The sequence below is a fragment of the Callospermophilus lateralis genome, chromosome 18 (assembly GCF_048772815.1).
Source record: "Callospermophilus lateralis isolate mCalLat2 chromosome 18, mCalLat2.hap1, whole genome shotgun sequence".
NCBI lineage: Eukaryota > Metazoa > Chordata > Mammalia > Rodentia > Sciuridae > Callospermophilus > Callospermophilus lateralis.
In genome coordinates, this window is record NC_135322.1 from 14,195,395 (window position 1) to 14,217,200 (window position 21,806).

The following is a 21,806-nucleotide window of genomic DNA, read 5'->3' on the forward strand; positions in this document are numbered from 1 at the left end:
GGCCCACCTTTCCTAAGTGGCTGCTCACTTTCCCCTGTCTAACACTTGGAGCAGAGTTGGCATCCCTGAGTATGTTGGGCGCCTCTTAACCGCTGGGCTTCTGTACATGACATCCCCTCTGACTCAGTTTTCTTTGCCTTCAGGCCTCAGGTCAGAGATGCCCCTTCCTCAGGGTTGGATGCTGCAGCTGGGTTGGATGCTGCCTCTGGCTGTCTCTGTCCCAACCTGACTGCTAAGTTATTACCATCTGGTGGTCTGCCCTGAGGGCAAGGCCAGAGCTGTCTTGATCTCTGATGGGTCCCCAGCACCATCTGACATGGGACTTGACACACAGGTGGCTCAGGGAATATGGGCTACAGGCCAGCAGGGTCATCCCCTCACTGTCCCAATCCTCCTACCCTGCCTGCAGAATGTCAGCTGATGAAGACCGAGAGGCCAAGGCCCAACACCTTCGTCATTCGCTGTCTGCAGTGGACCACTGTCATCGAGAGGACCTTCCATGTGGACTCTCCAGATGAGAGGTGAGTTTGAACCTCTATGTGGCTGCCCTTTGAGAATGGTCAAGCTTGGTGCGAGGGGAAGAGGCACAATGGACAGATTCCCCTGGGCCCAACTGAGGAATTCCCAGTTTTCCACCCTTCAGGTGTGAAGTCTTCTACCTGGAACTGAGAAGAACTGGAAGTTTTGGTGTGAAAATTTCACTCTGTCCTTGGACTTGTAGGCACATCAGAGTCACTAATGACAGTGACTTGTTAGAAAGAGCTTGTTAATGACAGACTTTAGGCCTGACCACTATGGAGGGTCAGCTATTTTTACTGAATCTTTTGTTATTTTCCTGATTATTTTGTGCTTCTGTTTGTACTTCATGACAGCAGACTGTTCCTAGTGAGCATCTTTGTTGATTCTAAAGTAGGTCTAGAAAGTCACTTTAAAAGTTCAATTTAATAATCAGAAGAAGTTATGTAGATTCATCTGGTTCAAAAGTCAGGCTGAGAGTGGGGAACCAAGGCACATATCTATAATCCCAGCAACTCAGGAGGGTGAGGCAGGAGGATTGCAAGTTCAAGGCCAGCTTCAGCAACTTAGCAAGTTTTTGTCTCAAAATAAAAAATAAAAAGAGCTGGGGTAAACCAATCCCAGTACCCTGGGTTCAATCCCAGTACCAAAAAGAGGAAGAAGAAATAAAGGCAAGCTGGGGCTTGGCTCAGAGGTAGAAATGTTTGCCTAGCTAGCATTCTCGAGGCCCTGGGTTCCATCTTCAACTCCACAACAACACCACAAACAAACAAACAAACTGCCTTCCCCCGTCCTTGCCATATGGAATGAGGAGGTGTCTGGTGAAAGTTTCACTGTTACCGCTCCCCTTCCCTCCGTTCTCCATCCCCCACAAAACTACTTGTCTTCTGTGTGCTTGAAGAGCAGATGGAGGCCTTGGCGCCTGGGCCCTAGAAGGCAGCACTGTACCCACGCTGTTCTGAACTTGCCTTTTGCACTTCACTGAGTATCTTGTGGACTCTTTCCGTCTCGTCTCGTATAGAGAGCTGCCACCCCACCACAGTGTTTTTTTGCTTCTCTTTTTAACAGCTGGACATATGCATCCCTGTTTAACTAGCAGTTCTTTGTTAATGGTGACTGGGGTTGTGTTCAGCCTTTGGCTCACTATAAGCAATGCCACATGAAATGGGTGCTGTCTCATTTCTCATGTGTGTAGGTCAGCCTGTATGAGGAATTCTTAGATGTAGGATTGCTGGGTCACAAGAATGTATACTTTTTTTTTTTTTTTTTAATGGTACTTGGAATTGAACCTGGGTCACTCTACCATTGAGCCACATTCCCAGCCCTTTTCAGCAGCTTGCAAGTTGTGGAGGCTGGCCTTGAATCTGTGATCGCCTCTTGAGTCACTGTGTTCAGCTTGCATGTGTTGTTTTCAGAAGTAGTTCTATGAGGTGATGTCTGAGTGTCTTCATGGCCTTGTGTTTTCAAACATTTGGGTTTTTATCAGTCTGAGTAGTGGGAAATAGCACTTCAGGGTTTCTCTCTCTCTGGTTGAGTTTGAGCCTCAAGGGCCATGTGAATTTCCTTTTCTGAACTATCTGTTTATATCTTTTTTCTATTGAATATTTTCTATTGAGTAGTTGGTGTTTTTCTTATTTATATCTGAAGGTTCTTTGTATATCAGAAAACTCATTCCTTTTATAACGAGTGGCAAAGTTCTTCCTCCTACTTCGTCCTTTTGGACATCACTTTGAGAAACACGTCTAGCTTGCCTGTGGGGTAGGCCTTCTGCTGACCCTCTGGAGAAGCCTAAACAGGGCCATGCAAGAGAGCTTCCTGCTGTGATGGAAATGTTAAGTGTGGCAAATGAAGAGTGGAAATTTGATCTTAATTGCCTTTAATCAGTTCCAGTAGCCACTCATATGGCTAGTGGTACCCTCTTGGACAGTGCAGTTCTAGAGCCTGCACAAAATAATATCACAAGATGTTACCACAGTCTATTCTGTAATTATTGTTGCATATCTCCCCAAGGTTAAAAATATACTTACCCCACCAAGGGGAACAGAATTACCATTTCAGGCCAGCTTAGTTGTTACTCAGTTGAAAACTGGGGACCAAAATATAGGCTGTCAGTGAGAGCGAATCTGACAAATAGGTGCTTAGGACCTGGGTGTTGGGCTGAGTTGTTTTTTTCTTGTTTGTTTGTTTGTTATGTTTCTCTTTTTTTGGTAGGAGGGGGCCTGAGTTTTGAAGGATGGATAGGAGGTAGGAATTAGAAAGGTCCAGGAAAAGGACTGATCAGCATATGCAGAGGCCTGGAAGTGAAACAGCTTGTGTGTCCCAGGGACCACAGAGAGTTCTGTGTCACCAGGGAATCTACCAGCGGAAGTCTTGAAAGAGGGGAAGTGGAGGCGCTTGAAGCTGGAGGGCCCAGCCAGGGCCTTGGCCCCTAGATGGAGATCCCTGCAGAGCTTGGCAGGCATCTAATAAATTGGGATTTGTCACAGCGTTGTTAAAGAGATTCAGGGGATGATAAACAGGAAGCCCTTGATTCAGCAGTACCTGGCACACAACTTGCAAGCCTGGAAAAGGAGCAGCAGGGAGCCAGCAGTGGTTTAGTAGGCAAGAGAGATGATCTAGTTTCCATTCTCACAAGGTGACACACCCTTCAGTGTGGTATGACTCCCATTACTAAGACTGTGGGAGCTGGATGGAGCATTTTTCCTTTTCTTAGGAACTTCTGCTGCCTTTGGAGAGAGAACTGCTGGGTTGGATCCAGAGAGACCAAACCCCAGATTCCTGCCCTTAGCCCTGGGGGCGTTGTGAGCCAGAAACCCAGCAAGAGGGAGGCCACTCTGTTTTGCTTATGGCTGGCCATGCTTTCCTTGCTGCTCTGCCCCACATAGGCCTGAGGTCACTAGTTGCCCTGAGTCTGGAGAGAGATGGGGAGAGAGATGGGGTGGCAGGGGAGACAGGAAGCACGCCGGTGGCTGAACATGGCTTGGACACTGCAGCACCTTCCTTACTGGGAACCTGGTTGCCTCTCCTGCCTTCCCCAGGAAGCTGGGGACCCTCCTCGCACCCCACCCTGCTGGCAGCTTGTTTCAGATGCAGAAAAGTTGAAAGAATAGTATCACTGTGTGAACCTGCAGCTACCTGCGCCTGGGTGCAGATTCCCCTGGGCCCAACTGAGGAATTCCCAGTTTTCCACCCTTCTGGTGTGAAGTCTTCTACCTGGAACTGAGAAGAACTGGAAGTTTTGGTGTGAAAATTTCACTCTGTCCTTGGACTTGTAGGCACATCAGAGTCACTGATGACAGTGACTTGTTAGAAAGAGCTTATTAATGACAGACTTTAGGCCTGACCACTATGGAGGGTCAGCTATTTTTACTGAATCTTTTGTTATTTTCCTGATTATTTTGTGCTTCTGTTTGTACTTCATGACACTGTTCCTTACCACTGCAGACAGGCATCTGCCACGAATAAGGACTTTCCCTCACAAGATCATGATATCCTCACACCTGAGATGAGTATACAGGTTGAGCCTCTTGATCTGGAAATCTGAAATCCGAAATACTTCATCATTGGAAACTTTATCTACCAACATGATGCTCAAAGTTTCAGATTTTGGAACATTTTTGATTTTCCTGTCAGAAATGCTCATAAGGGCTATGCAAAAATCCCCAAATCCAAAAAAAATTCCAAGGTTAGATATAAAGCGTTTGAATGAGGGATGCTCACCTGTAACGTGTGTTTACTGCTCCCCTCTCCTTATCTGTGCCATACTCGAATTTCCCCAGTTACCTCCAAAAATGTTTCTTCAACAAGGATTCCTTTAGGTTCCTGCTGTCTCTTTGGCCTCTTTTAATCTACTTTAGCCCTCTGTCCCCCTGCCCTCCAAGAACTGATAGCCTTGACAAGCCAGGCTGACTGTCTTGTTGTAGAAAGGCCGAATGTGTCCCTTACTGCCTTTTGACATTGTTTGCTTTGTTCCCTGTGGGTGTATTTCCTGTAAAGTAGAAGTTAGGTCCACAGTAGGGTTGGCCCACTATAACCCTGCCTCCTGTTGGTAAGGAAGGTTCTGTTGGAACATGGCCATGTGCATTTGTATATGGCTGCTCTATGGCTGCTTTTGCCCTGCTGTGGCACAGTTTAATAGTTGTGTCAGAGCTGGTGGCCTGCAGAGCCTGGAGATTTGCTACTTGGCTCTATAGAATGTTTGCAGACCGGTAGCCTTGAGAGGAGTGCTTAATAGTGTATATCCAATACACTTTTTTTTCTTTCTAAAACGTGGTCCATCCACACAGTGGAGTTTTTTTGTTTTGTTTTGTTTTTTAATATGTTTTTAGTTGTAGGTGGACACAATGCCTTTATTTATTTTTACATGGTGCTGAGGATTGAACCCAGTACCTTACCTATGCTAGGCAAGCACACAACCACTGAGCCACAACCCTAGCCCCAGCCCCTGGACACTTTTTTTCTAAATATATTTTTATAACTTTATTATTTATTTTTGTATGTAGCGCTGAGGATCAAACCCAGTGCCTCACACGTGCTACACAAGTGCTCTACCACTGAGCTACAACCTCAGCCCCTGTGTGATCTTTTTGATGTAATTTCTCTGCTCAGGAATCTGAATGGCTGTTAGTCCTTCTTGGAGTGAATTCCAGGGTTTGTGCCATGTCCTACAAGGCCCTGCCCCTCTCCAGACTTATTTCTTGCCACTGGAGCCCACACTCAGTCATGCTGGTCTGCTTGCTGTTCCTTAAACTTGCAAAATACACTCTTGGATAGGTGCCTTAGCACCTGCTGCTGTCTTGCCTAGGACCCTCTTGCCCAGATATCATGGCTATTTTTTTAACTTCACAAGTTCTCTATTCAAATGCCACCTTCTCAGAGTATCCTATCCTGCCTCCTCGTGAATGTTTCCCTTACCCAGCTTTATTTTTCTTTATAGAACCTGTCTACTAAGTGTGGCATTTTATATTTATTTATTTGTGCCTGGCATATGAATAGGTATTCAGTAAATGTTTGTTGGATGAATACAAGAATAATTAAAACTAACTCTCTTGAGCCAGATCCTGTTGTAAGGACTGTACATATCAACTTTGTCCTCCCAGTTGATGTTGTCTATGAGAAGGGAAGGAACCCAATACCGTCCAGTCATAAAATGCCCCTTGGTGATAGAGGAAGCCATGCATAGGGTGAAGGGCAGAGGCCCACTCTCAGACCAACAGTTAGCCCTTACTCCTGAAGTAGGAAGGACAGCCTGGCCACCTCTGCCTCCTTGAGCTTCCCTCTGGGGCACGTTGGGTCCTGCTCAGCAGGACAACCCAGGGCAGGGCAACTGCTGTGTTCCTTTCTCCTTGGGGCTCAGGTCCCTGGTTGTCCTGGGGACAAAGGAGGAAGTGTGTGTGGTAGCACTGGTAGGATCCATGCATAGTAGAGTCCTTGGGCAGTGGAGCTGTCCCTTCCTTCCTATACCTCCTGCCACTGGCTCCTCCTGCCTGGACAATGCTGTGTCCACTGCCCTTGGTCTGCAGCCCACATAGCAGTTCTTGGCCTAACACCGAAATTGGAGCTGTCACCCACTGTCAGCCACTTCCCATGATGGATCCCTAACTTAGTGGCACATACAGTTCAGAGTGGTCTGGGCTTGTCCTTCTTTCACTCCCTCTGTTGGCTCCAGCCACTCTTGCACCTGCTGTGCCTTCTATAGACACCCCAGGCTCCTTCTCCCTGGGCCTTTGTCCACTTCTCCCTTCGCCTGGATTCCCTTCCCTCCCACTATCCATGTGGCGTCATTGATTTCACAGCTATGTGCCAGGTGCCTATTGTGGGCACTGGGGATGGCTCATATTCTAGTAATAGCCTTTAGGTCCTGGTTTAAGTATCACCTCTTCAGAGAGGCCTTCCTGGCTACCCTTTAAGAAAGGGCTCTCTCTGATTCCTGTCTTGCTACAGTAGTCCCCTCTTACCTGAGGGGACATGTTCCAAGACTCTTTCAGTAGATGCCTAAAATAGTGATCGATACCAACCCTCCCACTCTCTCTGTGCATTTTTTTCTATACATACATGCCTATGATAAATTTTAAGAGATTAACAACAATAGTAACATTGAACATATATTCTGTCATAAAAGTTACATTATGTTATAAAAGTGTGGTAGCGCATGCCTGTAATCCCAGCAGCTCAGGAGGCTGAGGCAGGAGGATAGCAAGTTCAGAGGCAGCCTTAGTAACTTAGGGAGGCTGTTAAGCAACTTAGCGAGGTACTATCTCAAAATAAAAGGGCTGGGGGTGTGGCTCAGTGGTTAAGTACCCCTGGGTTCAATCTGTTGTGCCAAAATTAAGTTATATGAATATGGTCTCTCTCTCAAAATATCTTTTTTTTTTTAATATCTTTATTTTACATTATTTTATTTTTTTTTTAATTAATTTTTATTGTAGGTTGTTCAAAACATTACATAGTTCTTGATATATCATATTTCACACTTTGATTCAAGTGGGATATGAGCTCCCATTTTACCCCATATACAGATTGCAGAATCACATCAGTTGCAGAACCATTGATTTACATATTGCCATTCTGGTGTCTGTTGTATTCTGCTGCCTTTCCTATCCTCTACTATCCCCCCTCCCCCCTCCCCTCCCCTCTTCTCTCTCTACCTCAAAATATCTTTTTTAAAAAAATATTTATCTTTTAGGTGTAGATGGACATAACACAACGCCTTTATTTTTATGTGGTGCTGAGGATTGAACCCAGGTCCCGCCCGTGCTAGGCGAGCGCTCTACCGCTGAGCCACAATCCCAGCCCAATCAAAATATCTTATTGTACTACTGTACTCACCCTTCTTCTCATGATGATATTGAAGACCCAGTGCCTACATGATGAAATAAAATGAAGTGACTGACCTAGGCATTGTGGTGATGTGTTAGAGCACTCCAGAAGGCTTACTTGAACACAAATACTATGGTACTGCTACATTTGATCTGTAGTAGCCAAGAGGCTACTAAGTGCCATACGGGTGGGTAGCATATACAGCATGGATACATTGGACAGAGATGATTCATGTCCTGCTAGGTGGGATATAACCTGAGAGTTCATCACAATACTCAGAAGAACATGCAGTTTTTTTTTTTTTTTTTGTACTGGAGATTGAACTCAGGGGCACTTGACCCCTGAGCCACATCCCCAGCCCTATTTTGTGTTTTGTTTAGAGACAGGTTCTCATTGAGTTGCTTAGTGCCTAGCCATTGCTGAGGCTGGCTTTGAACTTGCAATCCTCCTGTGTCAGCCTCCCAAGCCACTGAGATTATAGGCATGCACCATCATGCCCAGCAGAAGAATGTGCAATTTAATTTAAGATGTTGATGGACCTTTATTTTATTCATTTATTCATATGTGGTGCTGAGAATCAAACCCAGTTCCTCATACATGTTTGGCAAATGCTATACCACTGAGCCACAACCCCAGCCAAACTGCTGTATTTTTACACAGTTGTCTTCCCCCGTTAGACTAGGAACTCTAGTGAGCTGTTTCCTGCTGCATCCTCAGCACCCAAACAAGGCCTGGCTTGTAGGAGGCACTTGGTAAACATTGACTGGCTGGCAAGGTGAATCCTCACAACAATCCATTGAGTCACTTCCTCTGTGCTTCGTGTCCAGCAGCTCACATCTCCCCTGTGTGAACCACTAGTGCTTGCTTTACAGATCAGCTCGCTGATGAATGTTAGATGACCTGCCCAGCATCTCCTGAAGGAAGAGGCAGAGCTGGTTTGAACCCAGGCCGTCAGCACTAGAGTCTGCTCTTAGCTACTGTGTGACCCGTGCTGTATGTGGGAGGCAGACAACAACTGGAGAGGTTGGGCCAGTGAGGGCCACATGGGTTCAAGGCTTGGCTCCCAGCTGCCCAGTGCTGCTCCTATGCTGTACATGGGACGCCCTCCCTAGTGCTGCTTGGGCAAATGTAGCTCCCCATATATTCCTGGCCCTGAAACCCAAGTGAGGATGAGAAGGTTCTGGACGATACCCCTGATGGGAGAAGTGCTCCTGGGTGAAGAAGAAATGCCTGGGTTGGTGTTCCCGGGCCTCTGCTTACTGGCTGTGTAAGTGGGCAAACATCAGCCTCCCTGTGCCTCAGTTTCCCTATTTGTAGCATGACGTGGATCACAGTTTCTACTGCCTTGGTCATTGGGAGGGTTAAAGGTGTTACTTCTCACAGCACCATGGTGGCTGCCTGTGTGGAGAGTGTCTGGGGGTGGTGTCCAGTGGGAGAGGCCTCCTCTGGAATGTGGTCCATCTCACAGCTTCCAAGGGGAGGCATCAGTTTGCTTGGCTTCTAGGTCCCTTGATATGATGTCCCTTGGTCCATGGACCTGCCTGAGAGTATCTTTGCTTGTTTCTCCTGGACTTCTTCTAGGAAGTAAGGCTGGAGCTTTCCTCAGCTTCTCTCAAATCTGACACTCAGACCCCCAGCACAGGGAAAGGCAGTGGGGACTAGGGAAGAATGGGTTGCCTGGCACTGAGTCCCAGCTCTGCTGTCTCCAGCTGTGTAACCTCCACAGGTGATCTACCTCTCTGTGCGTCCATCTCCATGTCAGAACCCTTCCTTCCCATGCTCTTGAGGTTGCGGCTGTGGAGCTGCACACTCACTGCTGTTATTTTAGTAGTTGTGACTCTTAACCAGGGAGGGGGTTGGTTTCCTTAAGAGCTCTCCTTTTAGCCCCAGCTTTGGGTAGAAGCTCCCCTCTGCCCCAGACACTGTGTTGAAACCTTTGAGGAGTGTCCTGGACAGAGGCTCTTACTTTTTCTCTGGAATTCTGAGTGCTGCAAGCTTGTAACCTCAGTCCAGTTGGAACTGGACCGGCAGCTGGTCAGCGTTGGGGAGGGCCTCAGTTACCCGCATCCACCTCCTTCATCCTTGGTGGATTGGTTTGGCCCCACGCCTTGCCTCCACACCTTCCCCGAGGCTGGTGCTTCCTGGACCAGGCCCTGGACCTGCTGCTCTCCACACGGCAGTCCACCCTGCTTCAGCAGCTGCTGTGCTGAGGTGGGGATGAGGCTGGAAAGGATGGGGCACCCGTACAGCTGATCTGCCAGGCTCAGAGTTGCTTCTGGGGTGCTGTGTTCACTCCATACCTCTCTTTGTCAGAAAGCTGATATCACACTGTGGGTCTTAATCTGTAGCCAGCTTTTTTCACAATCTTAAAATTTCTCTGCATGAGGTTGTATGTATGATTACACTGTTCGTATCCTTTAGGAGATCTGTGATTTTCTTTCTGCAGTCTGGGGTTCAGTCTAGGTTTCTGTACCAATGAGCCACCTTCCCAGCCTTTTTTATTTTTATTTTGAGACAGGGTCTCACTGAGTTGCCAAGGCTGGTTTGAACTTGTGATCCTCCTGTCTCAGTCTCTTGAGTCACTGGAATTATAGGTGTGCCCCACTGTGCCTGCCTGTGTGACTTTGTTTTTTATCTACCATTTTAAAATTTCTATGACAGCTGTGATTGACAAGGCATATCATAGGATGTGTCCCTACTCTTTCCCTTTTTTTTTTTTTTTTGAAAACAGGGAAATTAATATAGGCATTGGGCTTTAGGCTGTGACTTGTTCCAAAGGGAGCATGGGTTAAAACCAGTTGAGAAATGCTGGCTAGAAGTGCTGGGTCAGGGAGGGAAGAAGCCAACCCCACTCTGCCTGGGTGTGCAGTGGCCTTGCTGTGCATAGGCCCTGGGGCCACTCAGACTTTGGCTGCCTTGCTTGTTCATTACTTAGATACTTACTGAACACCTGTACAGGTACAGGAGGCATACCACACTCAAAACTCCTCATGGGGTTGACATATATGGGTTATGGGGACCCCAGACTTTTCTTGGGTGGCAAGGGGCCATGTGCCAACACTTGATGTTTGTGTATCTGTTTCAAAACATGATATGGTGGATACTCACCTTCAACTTACAAAGCATGGTTTCAGGGGAGTGAAGCCAGTTTGAGGAGGAAGAGCCTCCTGTGCACTAATGGGCATCTCTGAGCTCAGTTCCAGCTTGCTTCAGCAAACCACAGATCTGGGCAAGAACTGTCTTGCCCATTGGCCTTGGGGAGGGCCTCAAGTCCAGTGGGAGTCCAGCAGCCAGGCTTGGAGCAGCTGCCATGTTTTTCTTACTTTTGATTTTTTAATCTGTGCCTCAGTTTCCTCCTTTGAAAGACAGGAGGAGAGGGAGGTGAATAACAGTGAGTGCTCTCTGAGTGTTTATAACACCAAAAAATAGCAGTGCCCAATTAAGTGGAGAGAGGCTGCCACTGTAAGACACTTCTGTGTTCCAGCAGTGTCAAAACATGGGAAATGCATTGCTGGGCTGATAGGTATGGAAGTGACCCTGCTTGATGCCGTGGGACAGAGGCTGGTGGAGGGCAGCTAGAGGATGCGTGTGCAAGAAAAACTCGGCCTCTCTTGGTTCTTGGTGGCTTTCTGCCAGCGCTGGCTGCACACACCGTGGCTTCTTTCAGTTTTCGGAATTTGGGAGGCTGCCTGTTTACTCTCTGAATTGTCTCATTCTTAGTGAACATTTTCTATTTCCCGTTGGTCACATGGCTGATTTCTAGACATAAGCGTAATACATGGGGGTTCAAAATATGTTAGGTTGAACCACTAGAAATTGCTGTGTGGTGAGTCAGAAATTGGGGGATGTGAACAATTGAGTGTCATTAAGCCTAATATTTCTTTTCTTTTTGGTCTGTGGTCATTTCCACTAATTAGACCAAAGAACAGTTTGCAAGTATCAAAAGAAAATTTGCTCCCAACAACTAAATCATGAGTGACAAAGCCAATTTATTGTTTTCAAACCAGGTCCTTTCTGTTGAGACCACTTCTCCTCCATCTCTTTCTGTCCCTGCCTTGCAGCCCCCACACTCCACCTCAGCAGCCAGTCCCTCCAGGGAGTTCTGCTGGCCAGCTCTCCCTGTGAACTCTTTAGCTGCTTTGGTGCTTGAGTGCTTAATTTACTCTTGGTTTTGCTTCACAAAACAGTTGTGACCTGTAAACCTGTGCTGCTCGTGTGTTCTGAGCAGTTCAGGAGCACGGGCTCCCTCATTCAGGGTTCAAGTTGGTGGCTTCTTTTCAAGGGGCTGTGAACAAAAGTAGTCAGCCCACTTTGATCATTTCAGTGCTGCCTGTCTGCACAGGACCCTCAGGCCAGGCCACTCCTGGGTGATGGGTGACCTCTCTTTTATTCCACTCTTGACTCTCCTACCTGCCACAATCAGAGGTCTGTGAAGTTTCAGTTGGATTCTGTCAGCTCAACCTGTCTTAGATAGATCTCTCCAAAGCCCCCAAAAAGGTTTGCCCATCTGCTCACCCATTGGAGGCGGTGTGTCTGGGCTGGGAGGTAGCCGTCTGCTTTCCCAGTCAAGGTCCAAGACTTGTGTGTCCCCATGCAGGGAGGAGTGGATGCGGGCCATCCAAATGGTCGCCAACAGCCTCAAGCAGCGGGGCCCTGGCGAGGACCCCATGGACTACAAGTGTGGTTCCCCCAGTGACTCTTCCACAGCCGAGGAGATGGAAGTGGCTGTCAGCAAAGCACGGGCCAAAGTGGTACGTGCTGGGGGCAGGCGGCCTGGGGCGGGCTGACCAACCCAGCCTCCCTTGGTTTTCATGCAGATGTACAGGGGTCTCTGGAGAGACTTCACAGATGCTGTGCAAGAGGGGGTGGTTCCAAGTTATGCATGGTACAGGGCTGCTCTGGCCCTGGGGTGAGGGGCAGCCATGGACAGAGCTGCCACGGACTCGTCCTTGGGGCTTGTAAAGACCAGGCGGCTCCATTCGGAGCTCCAGGCCTGCCCCGCATAGCTTGTGCCTGGGAGTGCCTGGCCATAGCCCCTTCAGAACAGAGCTGCTGCCCAGAGCTCCCTCCCTGCTCCTGCAGTGGTGTCTTTCCCCTTTCCTTATTAAAGGATTTCCTTCCATGGCCGATTGCCAGGTCCTTGACTGCCCCTGCTTTTTCCCTCCCCTCAGACCATGAATGACTTCGACTATCTCAAACTCCTCGGCAAGGGCACTTTTGGCAAAGTCATCCTTGTGCGGGAGAAGGCTACTGGCCGCTACTACGCCATGAAGATCCTGCGGAAGGAGGTCATCATTGCCAAGGTGGATCCTCGCGGCCGTGCACTGGCTTCCTTGGGGGTGTCAGGAGACAAAATAACAGCTCACGTAGTTTGAGGTCTTACTGGCTTTTATTTGTGATCTGCTAACTGAGGCCACCTCCGTTCTGTGAAATAGAGGGAGAAGTCCCACTGGGCAACGGCAGAGCAGTGAGTATTGTCAGGGAACAAGGAAACACCATTAAAAAAAAGTGGACCCGGTAACATCAAATTACCTCATACTTCCTTTTGTAGGGGTAAAGCAGAGAGGACTTTCTGTTCATGTTGATTCAGGTAGACTGGAATCTCCCGTTTTTAGGAATAATGGTTTGTTTTGGAATCTAGCTGCTTGCTTAACATTCCATTTGATCATGTGACATTTGGTATGAGTGACACTACTAGAGCCTAGTGCAGGAGCTCAGTCCAGAGCAGCGGCTTCCCATGTGAGAGTGTGTGTGTGTGAGAGAGAGAGAGAGACTGACTGAGGGTCGAGCCCAGCCTTTGTAAGATCCTAGCCCCTCCTATTGTAGAATCTCAATCAACTCTTCTTGTAGTTTTGAGAGCTGCTGACTGTCCATATCTGGGTCCTTTTTTTTTGATGGCAAAGAATGGAATTGGTCTTACTCAGGTGCTGCTCCCCCAGGCCTCAGGCTGGGGTGTGCGTGGTCACAATTGCTCACCCACACTCTCTGTCTGCAGGATGAAGTCGCTCACACCGTCACTGAGAGCCGGGTCCTCCAGAACACCAGGCACCCCTTCCTCACTGTGAGTCACCCCCCTTCTCAGATGGCAGTGGGTGGTGGGGCTCCAGGCCAGCCCATTTGGGCAGAGTTCAGGGAGAGTCCAATCCTCCCACTACAGAGCACAGCCTCAGTGTGCTCCCCAGATTGTCTGAATCAAGACCCTGCTGCAGGGTGGCACTTTCCTCAGAGGTGGAGGTTCATGATGTGGGACAGCCCTGGGAGAGCACAGAGCTGTCTTTGTGGATGGGCAGAACCAACCTGCCTGGTCCAAATGGAAAGACTTTTGATTTTGATTTTGGTTTTGAGGTATCATGGAAGCAGATGTGTGGTCATTATGTTGCCTGTTGCCTTGGCCCAGTGGACCCCCTCTTTGGGGGAGGGAGATGTCTTAGGGCTGCAGTCTCCATCAAGGCCATTGGGCATCAGTTAGGAGATCTAGATGGAGGGTGGTTTCTGTGCCGATTCTTGCTTAGTTGTGCAGTTCATGTCATCTTAGGAGGTGCCTCAGTGTGGAAGACAGAACTGCAGAGTTGTTTCGAGCAGAGAGGTGTCCAAGGTGACCTGAGGAACCTCCTGGAGGGCTCCTTGCATACAGCTTGTTCACCCTGTCTTTAGACTTGGCTTTAAAGTCACTGCTATGCCTAGCCCCAGTGTGCATCCTGTGTGTGTGTGTGTGTGTGTGTGTGTGTGTGTGTGAGAGAGAGAGAGAGAGAGAGAGAGAGAGAGAGAGAGAGTGCTATTAACACACTTACTGTTAAAACAAGAAGGAAGGTAAGTCCTGCTTGCCTAGAACACACTTTATCCCCCACCGGTGCCTGGGATTTGAACTCACCTGCCTGACAGCAGCCCAGGCCAGGGCAGGTGTGTACAGGTAGAATAAACTGCTTTCTCCTCCCGGACTAGGCAGAGCCCTCTTCCCCCCTCTTCCCCCCTCTTCCCCCCTCTGACCCCAGTGGCCCTTGTGCCCTCCTCCCTCAGGCGCTGAAGTACGCCTTCCAGACCCACGACCGCCTGTGCTTTGTCATGGAGTACGCCAACGGGGGTGAGGTGAGCCCCAGCCACCGGCCTTGCATGTGGGGGTATCCTTCCAGAGTATGGGGGCAGGCAGAGAGGATCTGGGTGAGATGGAAGGGACAGATGGAGGCTTCCTATCACTGGGTTCCGCCCTCACCTCCCACCCTGCTCCTTTGAGCCAGGTGGCATCATCTCCATTTTGCAGGTGGGGAACTGAGACTCAGAGAGGTTAAATGGCTTGCCCAAGTTCAAACAGCTGTTGAGAGAGTTTTCAGGGCAGAATCCAAACCTAGGTACAGAGGGGTGGGAGAGGTTGTGGGGTGGTCAGCCGACAGTGAGAGGAAGGATGTTGTTAGGGAGGTAAAGATGCACCAGCCCTCTGACCCCATGTCCTCCCTGTGCAGACTGATCCAGCCACTCTGTCACTGAGTGGCTCATGCTTGCTCTTGTCCCCTGTTCCTCCTCTTACCCTCTGGACACACATGTGACTGACCGGGATGTGGTCATATCTATCTGACTTGGTCTTGCTCAGCATGTTCTGTCACTTGCTTGTGACATGCCTGTCTCCCTGCTGTCACCGATTCCTTCACCTGTTCCTTATCTTTCTGTGGGCACCTGCTGACTGCCCCTTATTTTTCATCCCTTGCTTGGTTTTTCTCTTTGTGTGAGCTGTTATTTCACCACCCCTCACTTGGTACCTCTTGATGTCCTGCCTGTTCAGGGAGCAGGTGTCACTCTGTCATGGGGCTGGGTGCTGGGCCATCCTTCCTTCCTGAGGCTGGGGTCTAACCTTACCCTGTCCCCTGCAGCTGTTCTTCCACTTATCCCGGGAGCGTGTCTTCACAGAGGAGCGGGCCCGGTTTTATGGTGCAGAGATCGTCTCAGCTCTCGAGTACTTGCACTCACGGGATGTGGTGTACCGTGACATCAAGGTGAGCAGGTGGCTGGGATCAGGGGTGTGCCCGAGGCAGGCCAGGCTGGCCCCTGGCATGCGCATGGCACTCACACGGGGAGGTGGGCCCAAGTGGTTCCACTGTGAAGGCCTTTCCCAGTCGCTGTGCGGCTCCAGGGCTTCAGGTGAGGGTGTCACTTGGTACAAACTCTAGAAAGTAGCAGCCTTCACCAAAGCTGAACACTCGCCACCTGCCCTGCTGTGTGCACAGCGGAAACAGGGACACGTGATCACCCCGATCACCCCAGAAAGTGTGCGTGTACTCAGAGCAGCACTGTCACTAGCTCAGAATGCCTGCTGCTGTGGAACAGGCACGGTGCACTGTGGTGTCTCCACGGCAGGATTGCAGCAGAGAGAGCAGCCCAGCTGCCCAGGGGTGCTGATGCAGCTCATAGACTGGAGTCAGGGGAAAGGCCAGAGTAGGTGGGACACGTCCAGCACTGCTCACAGGTGTACACACAGATGTCAAAACTAGTGAGGAAAGGGCTGAGGTATTTCAGTAGCAGGCATTCACAAGGCCCCGAGTTCCATATCCAGCTCCACGAAAGAAAACAAAACTATAGAGAAAAGCAAGGAATTAAAAAAGTGATTTCTCACTGGGCACGGTAGCACACGCCTAATCCCAGCAACTTGAGAGGCTAAGTAAGGCAGGACAGAGGATCATGAGTTCAGGGCCAGCCCCAGGAATTTAATGAGGTCCTAAGTAATTTAGCAAATCCCTGTCTCAAAATAAAATATAAAAAGAACTGGGGATGTGCTTCAGTGGTTAGGTGCCCCTGGGCTCAATCCCTGGTACCTAAAAAAAAAGTTGCTTTTCACTGTGGGGGTGGGGGTTGGGGTGGGAGATAGTTAATACCTGGGAAGGGGCATATTAGGGTTCCAGAGGGCTGCTGATATTATTTCTTGACCTCACAGTTTGCACAGAGGCTCTACTACCTCTTTCATTTGTGTTTTCTGTTTCTTTTGTCGTGTGTGTATCATAATTAAAAAAAGTTTAATAAAAAATAGAAGAAGGATAGTGCCTTCAGTTCCAATTGGATCTTAAAGTAACTGCAGCCCACAGTGGAGGCAGCAGCTGGAGCAGGGCCTGGCTCCTTCAGCTTGCCTGGGGTGGCTAGAGGAAGGGAGGCATTGGGCCTGGCCTCCCTCTGAGCCCCAGCCTGTGTGGCCATGCACTGGGCTCATCCTGGCCCCAGGAGTCGGTGCTGAGGAGCTGCTGGCTGGACAGTTACCACCCCAGCCTGTTGCCCCTTGGAGGGGAAGGCTGGTGACAGAAGCCGGGAGGATGTTCCCCTCATCTATTGACTTTTCCTGCAGCTGGAAAACCTCATGCTGGACAAAGATGGCCACATCAAGATCACCGACTTTGGCCTCTGCAAAGAGGGCATCAGTGACGGTGCCACCATGAAAACCTTCTGTGGGACCCCGGAGTACCTGGCACCTGAGGTGTCTGGAGCTGGGGGCCCAGGAACACATAGGCCAAGGGTGGAGGGCCCCCGGGCCTGTGTGCCTGCCTGGCTTAGATGCTGAGGGCAAAACTGACTCCTCTCTCCCCTGCCTGGCCCTGGACTGTGGCTTGCCTGCTTATTGCCCCTCCCTCCCCAGGTGCTGGAGGACAATGACTACGGCCGGGCCGTGGACTGGTGGGGGCTGGGCGTGGTCATGTATGAGATGATGTGCGGCCGCCTGCCCTTCTACAACCAGGACCATGAGCGCCTCTTTGAGCTCATCCTCATGGAGGAGATCCGCTTCCCACGCACGCTTGGTCCCGAGGCCAAGTCCCTGCTGGCTGGGCTGCTGAAAAAGGACCCTAAGCAGAGGTGAGGGCTGGCATCTGCCTGTCCATCCCAGTGCTACCTGCTGCCGCTGCCCCTTGGCCTAGAGAGAGCAGTGTCTACGGGTGCACTTGCTATGGGCCTGCAGTATGTCATCCCCCATGCAGCCTGTGGTAGACACAGCTAGCACCTGAAGGGCTTCCCCTTGGCCGGGCCCATGCTTGGCCCTCCCTGCCCTTCCATGGGGTTTGGAGATTTTGAGGACTGGGCAGTCTTGTGGCCAAGCCCTCTTGCCCACTCTTGCTGGACTCAGTGAGGCAGGCTGTGAGACCACGTGGTCATGAGCGCCCCTTCCTGAGCCTTGGCTTCCCCCTCTTGAAGTGTGGTGGTTTGTGGCTGGGACTGAAACCCATCTCCCAGACCCAGCTGCTCTGGGAGATGGGTGCTGATGGCCATCTCTGCCCAGGCTCGGTGGGGGGCCCAGCGATGCCAAGGAGGTCATGGAGCACAGGTTCTTCCTCAGCATCAACTGGCAGGATGTGGTGCAAAAGAAGGTGAGTGCCCACCTGTGCGCCTCCAGCAATTCCTGGGGACCTGTTCCATTTGTGGGTGACCTAGGTCAAGGCCTGTCATCAGGGTCCCTGAGTCTGGGCTATTCTCTTCCATAGCTCCTGCCACCCTTCAAGCCTCAGGTCACATCTGAGGTTGACACAAGGTACTTTGATGACGAGTTCACCGCCCAGTCCATCACAATCACACCCCCGGACCGCTGTGAGTGTCTGGGGGCCCCGTTGGCCATCACAGTGCCTGCCTGGGTGGAGGAGAGGTGGGGTCTGCCTCTGGGCAGTTTGCCCTAACATCTGCTTGCAGGCCTTTTGCTGCTGGGTTCTTTTTGGTCTGGTGAGGGTCACCAGGAGCCATTAGTTACAGCGTAGTCCAGAGCTGCAGGGGAAAGCACTGGTCAGGAGGTGGCTGGGGTCTTTGGGCTGGATTAGTTTATTGACTCTTTTTTTTTTTTTTTTTTTTTTAGTTCATTGACTCTTAAGCTATTTGTGTTTTTACTCCAAAGCCTCACAGCAGTGACCCAGCCATCCCTGGGCGCTGCTGTTGGAGAGCTCCCAGTCTAGGTTTTGTGACAGCCCAGAGCAGTCAGCCTGGTGTAGAAGCCCAGGGACTGGGGTCTCATGGAGGAAGTGCCTCACCTGGCCTGTGCTTTCTGGCAAGAGTGGCATGTTGGATCCAGTAGTGGAGAGTTTTTTGCAGTCAAAGGGACAGACTGCAGGCAGGGTAGCTGTGGGCTCAGGGAAGAGGCGGGAGGCATGGGGGTCAGAGTGGGAGCATCCCAGGAACACAGGGTGAGAACCTTCATGTGGGAGCCATGGGAGGGTTCTGTGCAATCCCCTGGCTGCACGTGGAGGGTAGATTGAAGCAAGCCAGGGCAGGGGACTGGGCCTGAGGCGTCTGGTGGTGGCATGGGGAGAGAATGGGAGGACACTTGAGAGGACACAGGGTCAGGGTGATGGGGCTGTGGAGTTTCCCCACACAAGACTACCCAGGGCCTGGGGGATGGACATGGCTGTGGGGGCTCTGTCAGGAAGGTGCCTCTGAGCCATCTCTTCCAATCTTGCAGGAACTCCCTGCTGGGCTCATTCTGTGACCCCATTGCAATCCTTTGGGTATATCCTGAGGGAGTCTGTGGGTGCCTCTGGCCCTCTGCAGGCCAGTACCCCAAATACTCTTCCTCCTGACCCACAGATGACAGCCTGGGTTCTCTGGAGCTGGACCAGCGGACGCACTTCCCTCAGTTCTCCTACTCAGCCAGCATCCGGGAGTGAGCAGCCCATTGCCACCACAGGATACCTGCATGGCCGCCATCCACCAACTGGGTGGCTTTTAAAAAGACTTTTTATTTTGCCTTTTTGGTTTGTGTCCCCATCCCTCACTCTCTCACCCCCATTTCCAGTTCCTTCTTCAGTCCTCCTCCAAATTCACCTCAGTGGTCCCCGCAGCCTTGGCCTCTAACCTCCCCTTTGTGTGGAGGGACTGTCCACCTCCCACCCCAGCATGGGCTGCTGGGAGGATGGATTCAGGTTTTTAATCAAAAACAGGCCCCAGTGAGGGTGAAGCATGGATCCCCGGGTCCTGCCTGAATTTCTGGCTGGGCATCACGCAGGCAGCCTGGCTACACTGCTGCTTCTGGATGAAGCTGCCTCTGGTGGGACGGCCGCCTAGCGGACAGCACCGTGCCACCTTCCACAGCCTGTCGCCTAGGCCCCAGGGGTCTGGCGAGAGGAGGTCCACCTGCCACCCCCGAACTGGGGGTCAGAAAAGCAATAATGTCCAGGGACCGGTGGGATCGGGGATTAGGGCTCCTTGTGAATGGAGCCAGATCCCTGCGTCATGGGGAACCAGGAGAGGGTCACTGCCTTCTGGCCCTTCCTTTCCCTTTTCCTCCCCCAAGTTGTTCTGCTAACTCTGTGGGTGAGGCAGAAGGAACAGTGGGGGGCCAGCCTGCCTGCCCCCCAACCCTGTGCCTTACCAGGGCTTCCTTCCAGCTGGCCTTACCTCCCACTGGACCCTGGGTCTGGCCTTGGCTCCTTTTGAGGATGGGGGCCAGAATTGTCCACTTCTTTCTGCCTGAGGCAGAAGGGCACTAGCCTCGGCTGTTACACATCTCACCGAGACAGTATTGGGCCCCGTGGACTTGGGGAGAGGAGGGGCAGGGGAGGGCATCTTCGGTACATACTGGGGTTAAGGGCCTCTGAGAAGGGAGGCTCCCAGGCCACCTCACCCCTTCCCATTCTCCAGGGCCCCAAATTCTGCAGCCTTAAGGTGAACGTGATGGAGAGAACGTATCAGTGCTGTAAGCACACGTGTGTGTGCTGTGGACTGTGTCCGTGGGCGTCCCTGAGCTGCTGGGATGCAGGTGTGCATGGCTGTGTGTGTGTGTGTATGTGTGTGTGTGTGTGTGAGAGAGAGAGAGGGCAGTGCGTCTGGGCCCTCGAGTGTGCGTGGTGGTGTGTGTGCGCTTGGGCCCCACCCGCCCAGCGCTCCATCGTGTGTGGGGAGCAGGTACCTGGGGTCCACTTGCTTCCCCACCCATGTCCTCGCTCCCCCTGCCCCCAGCGTCTCTGGGTGTGTGCAGTTTGTTTTTTGTGGTTCAGCCTCCCCATCCTCCTCCCTACTGGGCAGTCCATGAAAAGGCATTGTGGGGAGGGTGGGGAGGGTACGGGGGCTCCTTCCCTTCTCGTGTGTGTATGATGTTTATCTGACAGCTCTCCCCGTCCCCACTGGCCCTTCCTACCCCTTGTGTTTGTACGGTACAAGCAATAAAGACACTCATTTCAGACCAGGGCCCCACCTGCACTTTGCCAGCTGCCACCCCCAGCCTTGCTTGGTTATGGAGTCCACCCCCTGGGTACCATCCACCTCCTGCTCCACTGCTGTTTGAGGTCCCTGTCAAGCAGGTGGCAGTGGGAATGAACATGGGAGCCCAAGCCAGAGGGGAGGATGCTGGGGTGAAGCTGCAGAGCAGGCTGGGGTGGAGCAGACAGACTGCTCCAGCCAGAGGAGGCTGGACTCAAGGGCAGGGCGCGAGAGGGGAGGGATTCTAAACAAGCTGTGTGTGGTGTCACTGCCCTGGAACTGAGTGGGAGGGGCTGGCTCATTTCATGTGGTCATTGAGCCCTGGAGAGGTACATGCTGCCACAGTTTCTTTGCTCATTTATATTAAATCGCGCAGCCTGAGGCCCCCAAATTCCAGAGCAGAACCTGTGTTGATGGCATTTTCGGTTGCCATCAGCTGGGAGTAGCAGAGCACCTGGTGACAGCCTCCTGCAGCTCCTAGAGTCACTTTTCCAACTCCCGGAGCCTTTTATCCTGACTGGGAGCTGCACCTGCCCTCCGTCCCCAGCTTGTCGACTGGGCTGGACTGTTCCCTCTCCCAAGCCTGGCACAGGTGAATTCATTTCAGATTTTGCAGGGAGGAGGGCGTCACACAGGGAAGCTTTTCTCACACACCAGTGGGGCACTCCTGTAATCCCAGTGATTGAGGAGGCTGAAGCAGGAGGATCCCCAAGTTCAAAGCCAGCCTGGGCAACTTAGCAAGACTCTGTCTCAAAATTTAAATAAGAGCTGGGGATGTGGCTCAGAGGTAGAGCTGGCTTTCCTTTGCAGACTGTACCACTGAGCCACATCCCAACCCCATCGTGTTGGGTTTTCTGACTTTATATCGACTTTATTGTCTTTTTAATTACAAAAGTATGTCACAGTGGCATTAAGATAATCGGGAACTTATAAAGAAAAGCCTTTCCTTTTCACTCTAGTCGCAGCCCTCGGTAAGGTGAGTGCAGTTCTTCAGGCACCGTGGCTGACCCTGCAGTGGGTGCATCCCGTCTGCCTCTGGGTCTGGTGGTACATCCTTGCTCCACCAGAGGAACCACTGTCGGTCAACTGGGTCCCTTGGTTGAAACACCCTTAGATAACTGGAGTGACCCTGAAATAACTGGTGCTTCTTAGTTTGAGGATGAAGAGTTTCAAATTTTGCAAATTAAATTTAAGTAGATTAATCCATCTTCTGCATTGTCCATTTTAAACAAGTTTTTTCATGTCTGTGTATTAAAAAAAAAAAAAGTATAAGGAAGAAAGTGACTATCACCCCATGTCCTGGAGTCTTGAGTGCATACCCTTCT

The 21,806-nt window shown here is 50.9% G+C and overlaps 1 protein-coding gene across 7 annotated transcripts in view; it reads left to right on the forward strand.

Moving 5' to 3' along the window:
- Akt2 (AKT serine/threonine kinase 2) overlaps positions 1-20,464 on the forward strand; it is a 50,859-nt gene extending 30,395 nt beyond the window's left edge. For all 7 annotated transcript variants that reach the window (XM_077105863.1, XM_076839108.2, XM_076839107.2 and 4 more), the window contains 11 exons: positions 410-521; positions 11,933-12,086; positions 12,507-12,638; positions 13,331-13,396; positions 14,353-14,421; positions 15,198-15,320; positions 16,658-16,786; positions 16,946-17,160; positions 17,582-17,669; positions 17,784-17,886; positions 18,871-20,464. In XM_077105863.1, coding sequence (XP_076961978.1) covers positions 410-521; positions 11,933-12,086; positions 12,507-12,638; positions 13,331-13,396; positions 14,353-14,421; positions 15,198-15,320; positions 16,658-16,786; positions 16,946-17,160; positions 17,582-17,669; positions 17,784-17,886; positions 18,871-18,950 — 1,271 coding nt within the window. In that variant the 3' untranslated portion in view covers positions 18,951-20,464. The remainder of the gene's footprint in view (positions 1-409; positions 522-11,932; positions 12,087-12,506; positions 12,639-13,330; positions 13,397-14,352; positions 14,422-15,197; positions 15,321-16,657; positions 16,787-16,945; positions 17,161-17,581; positions 17,670-17,783; positions 17,887-18,870) is intronic.
- The last annotated feature ends 1,342 nt before the right edge of the window (positions 20,465-21,806 follow it).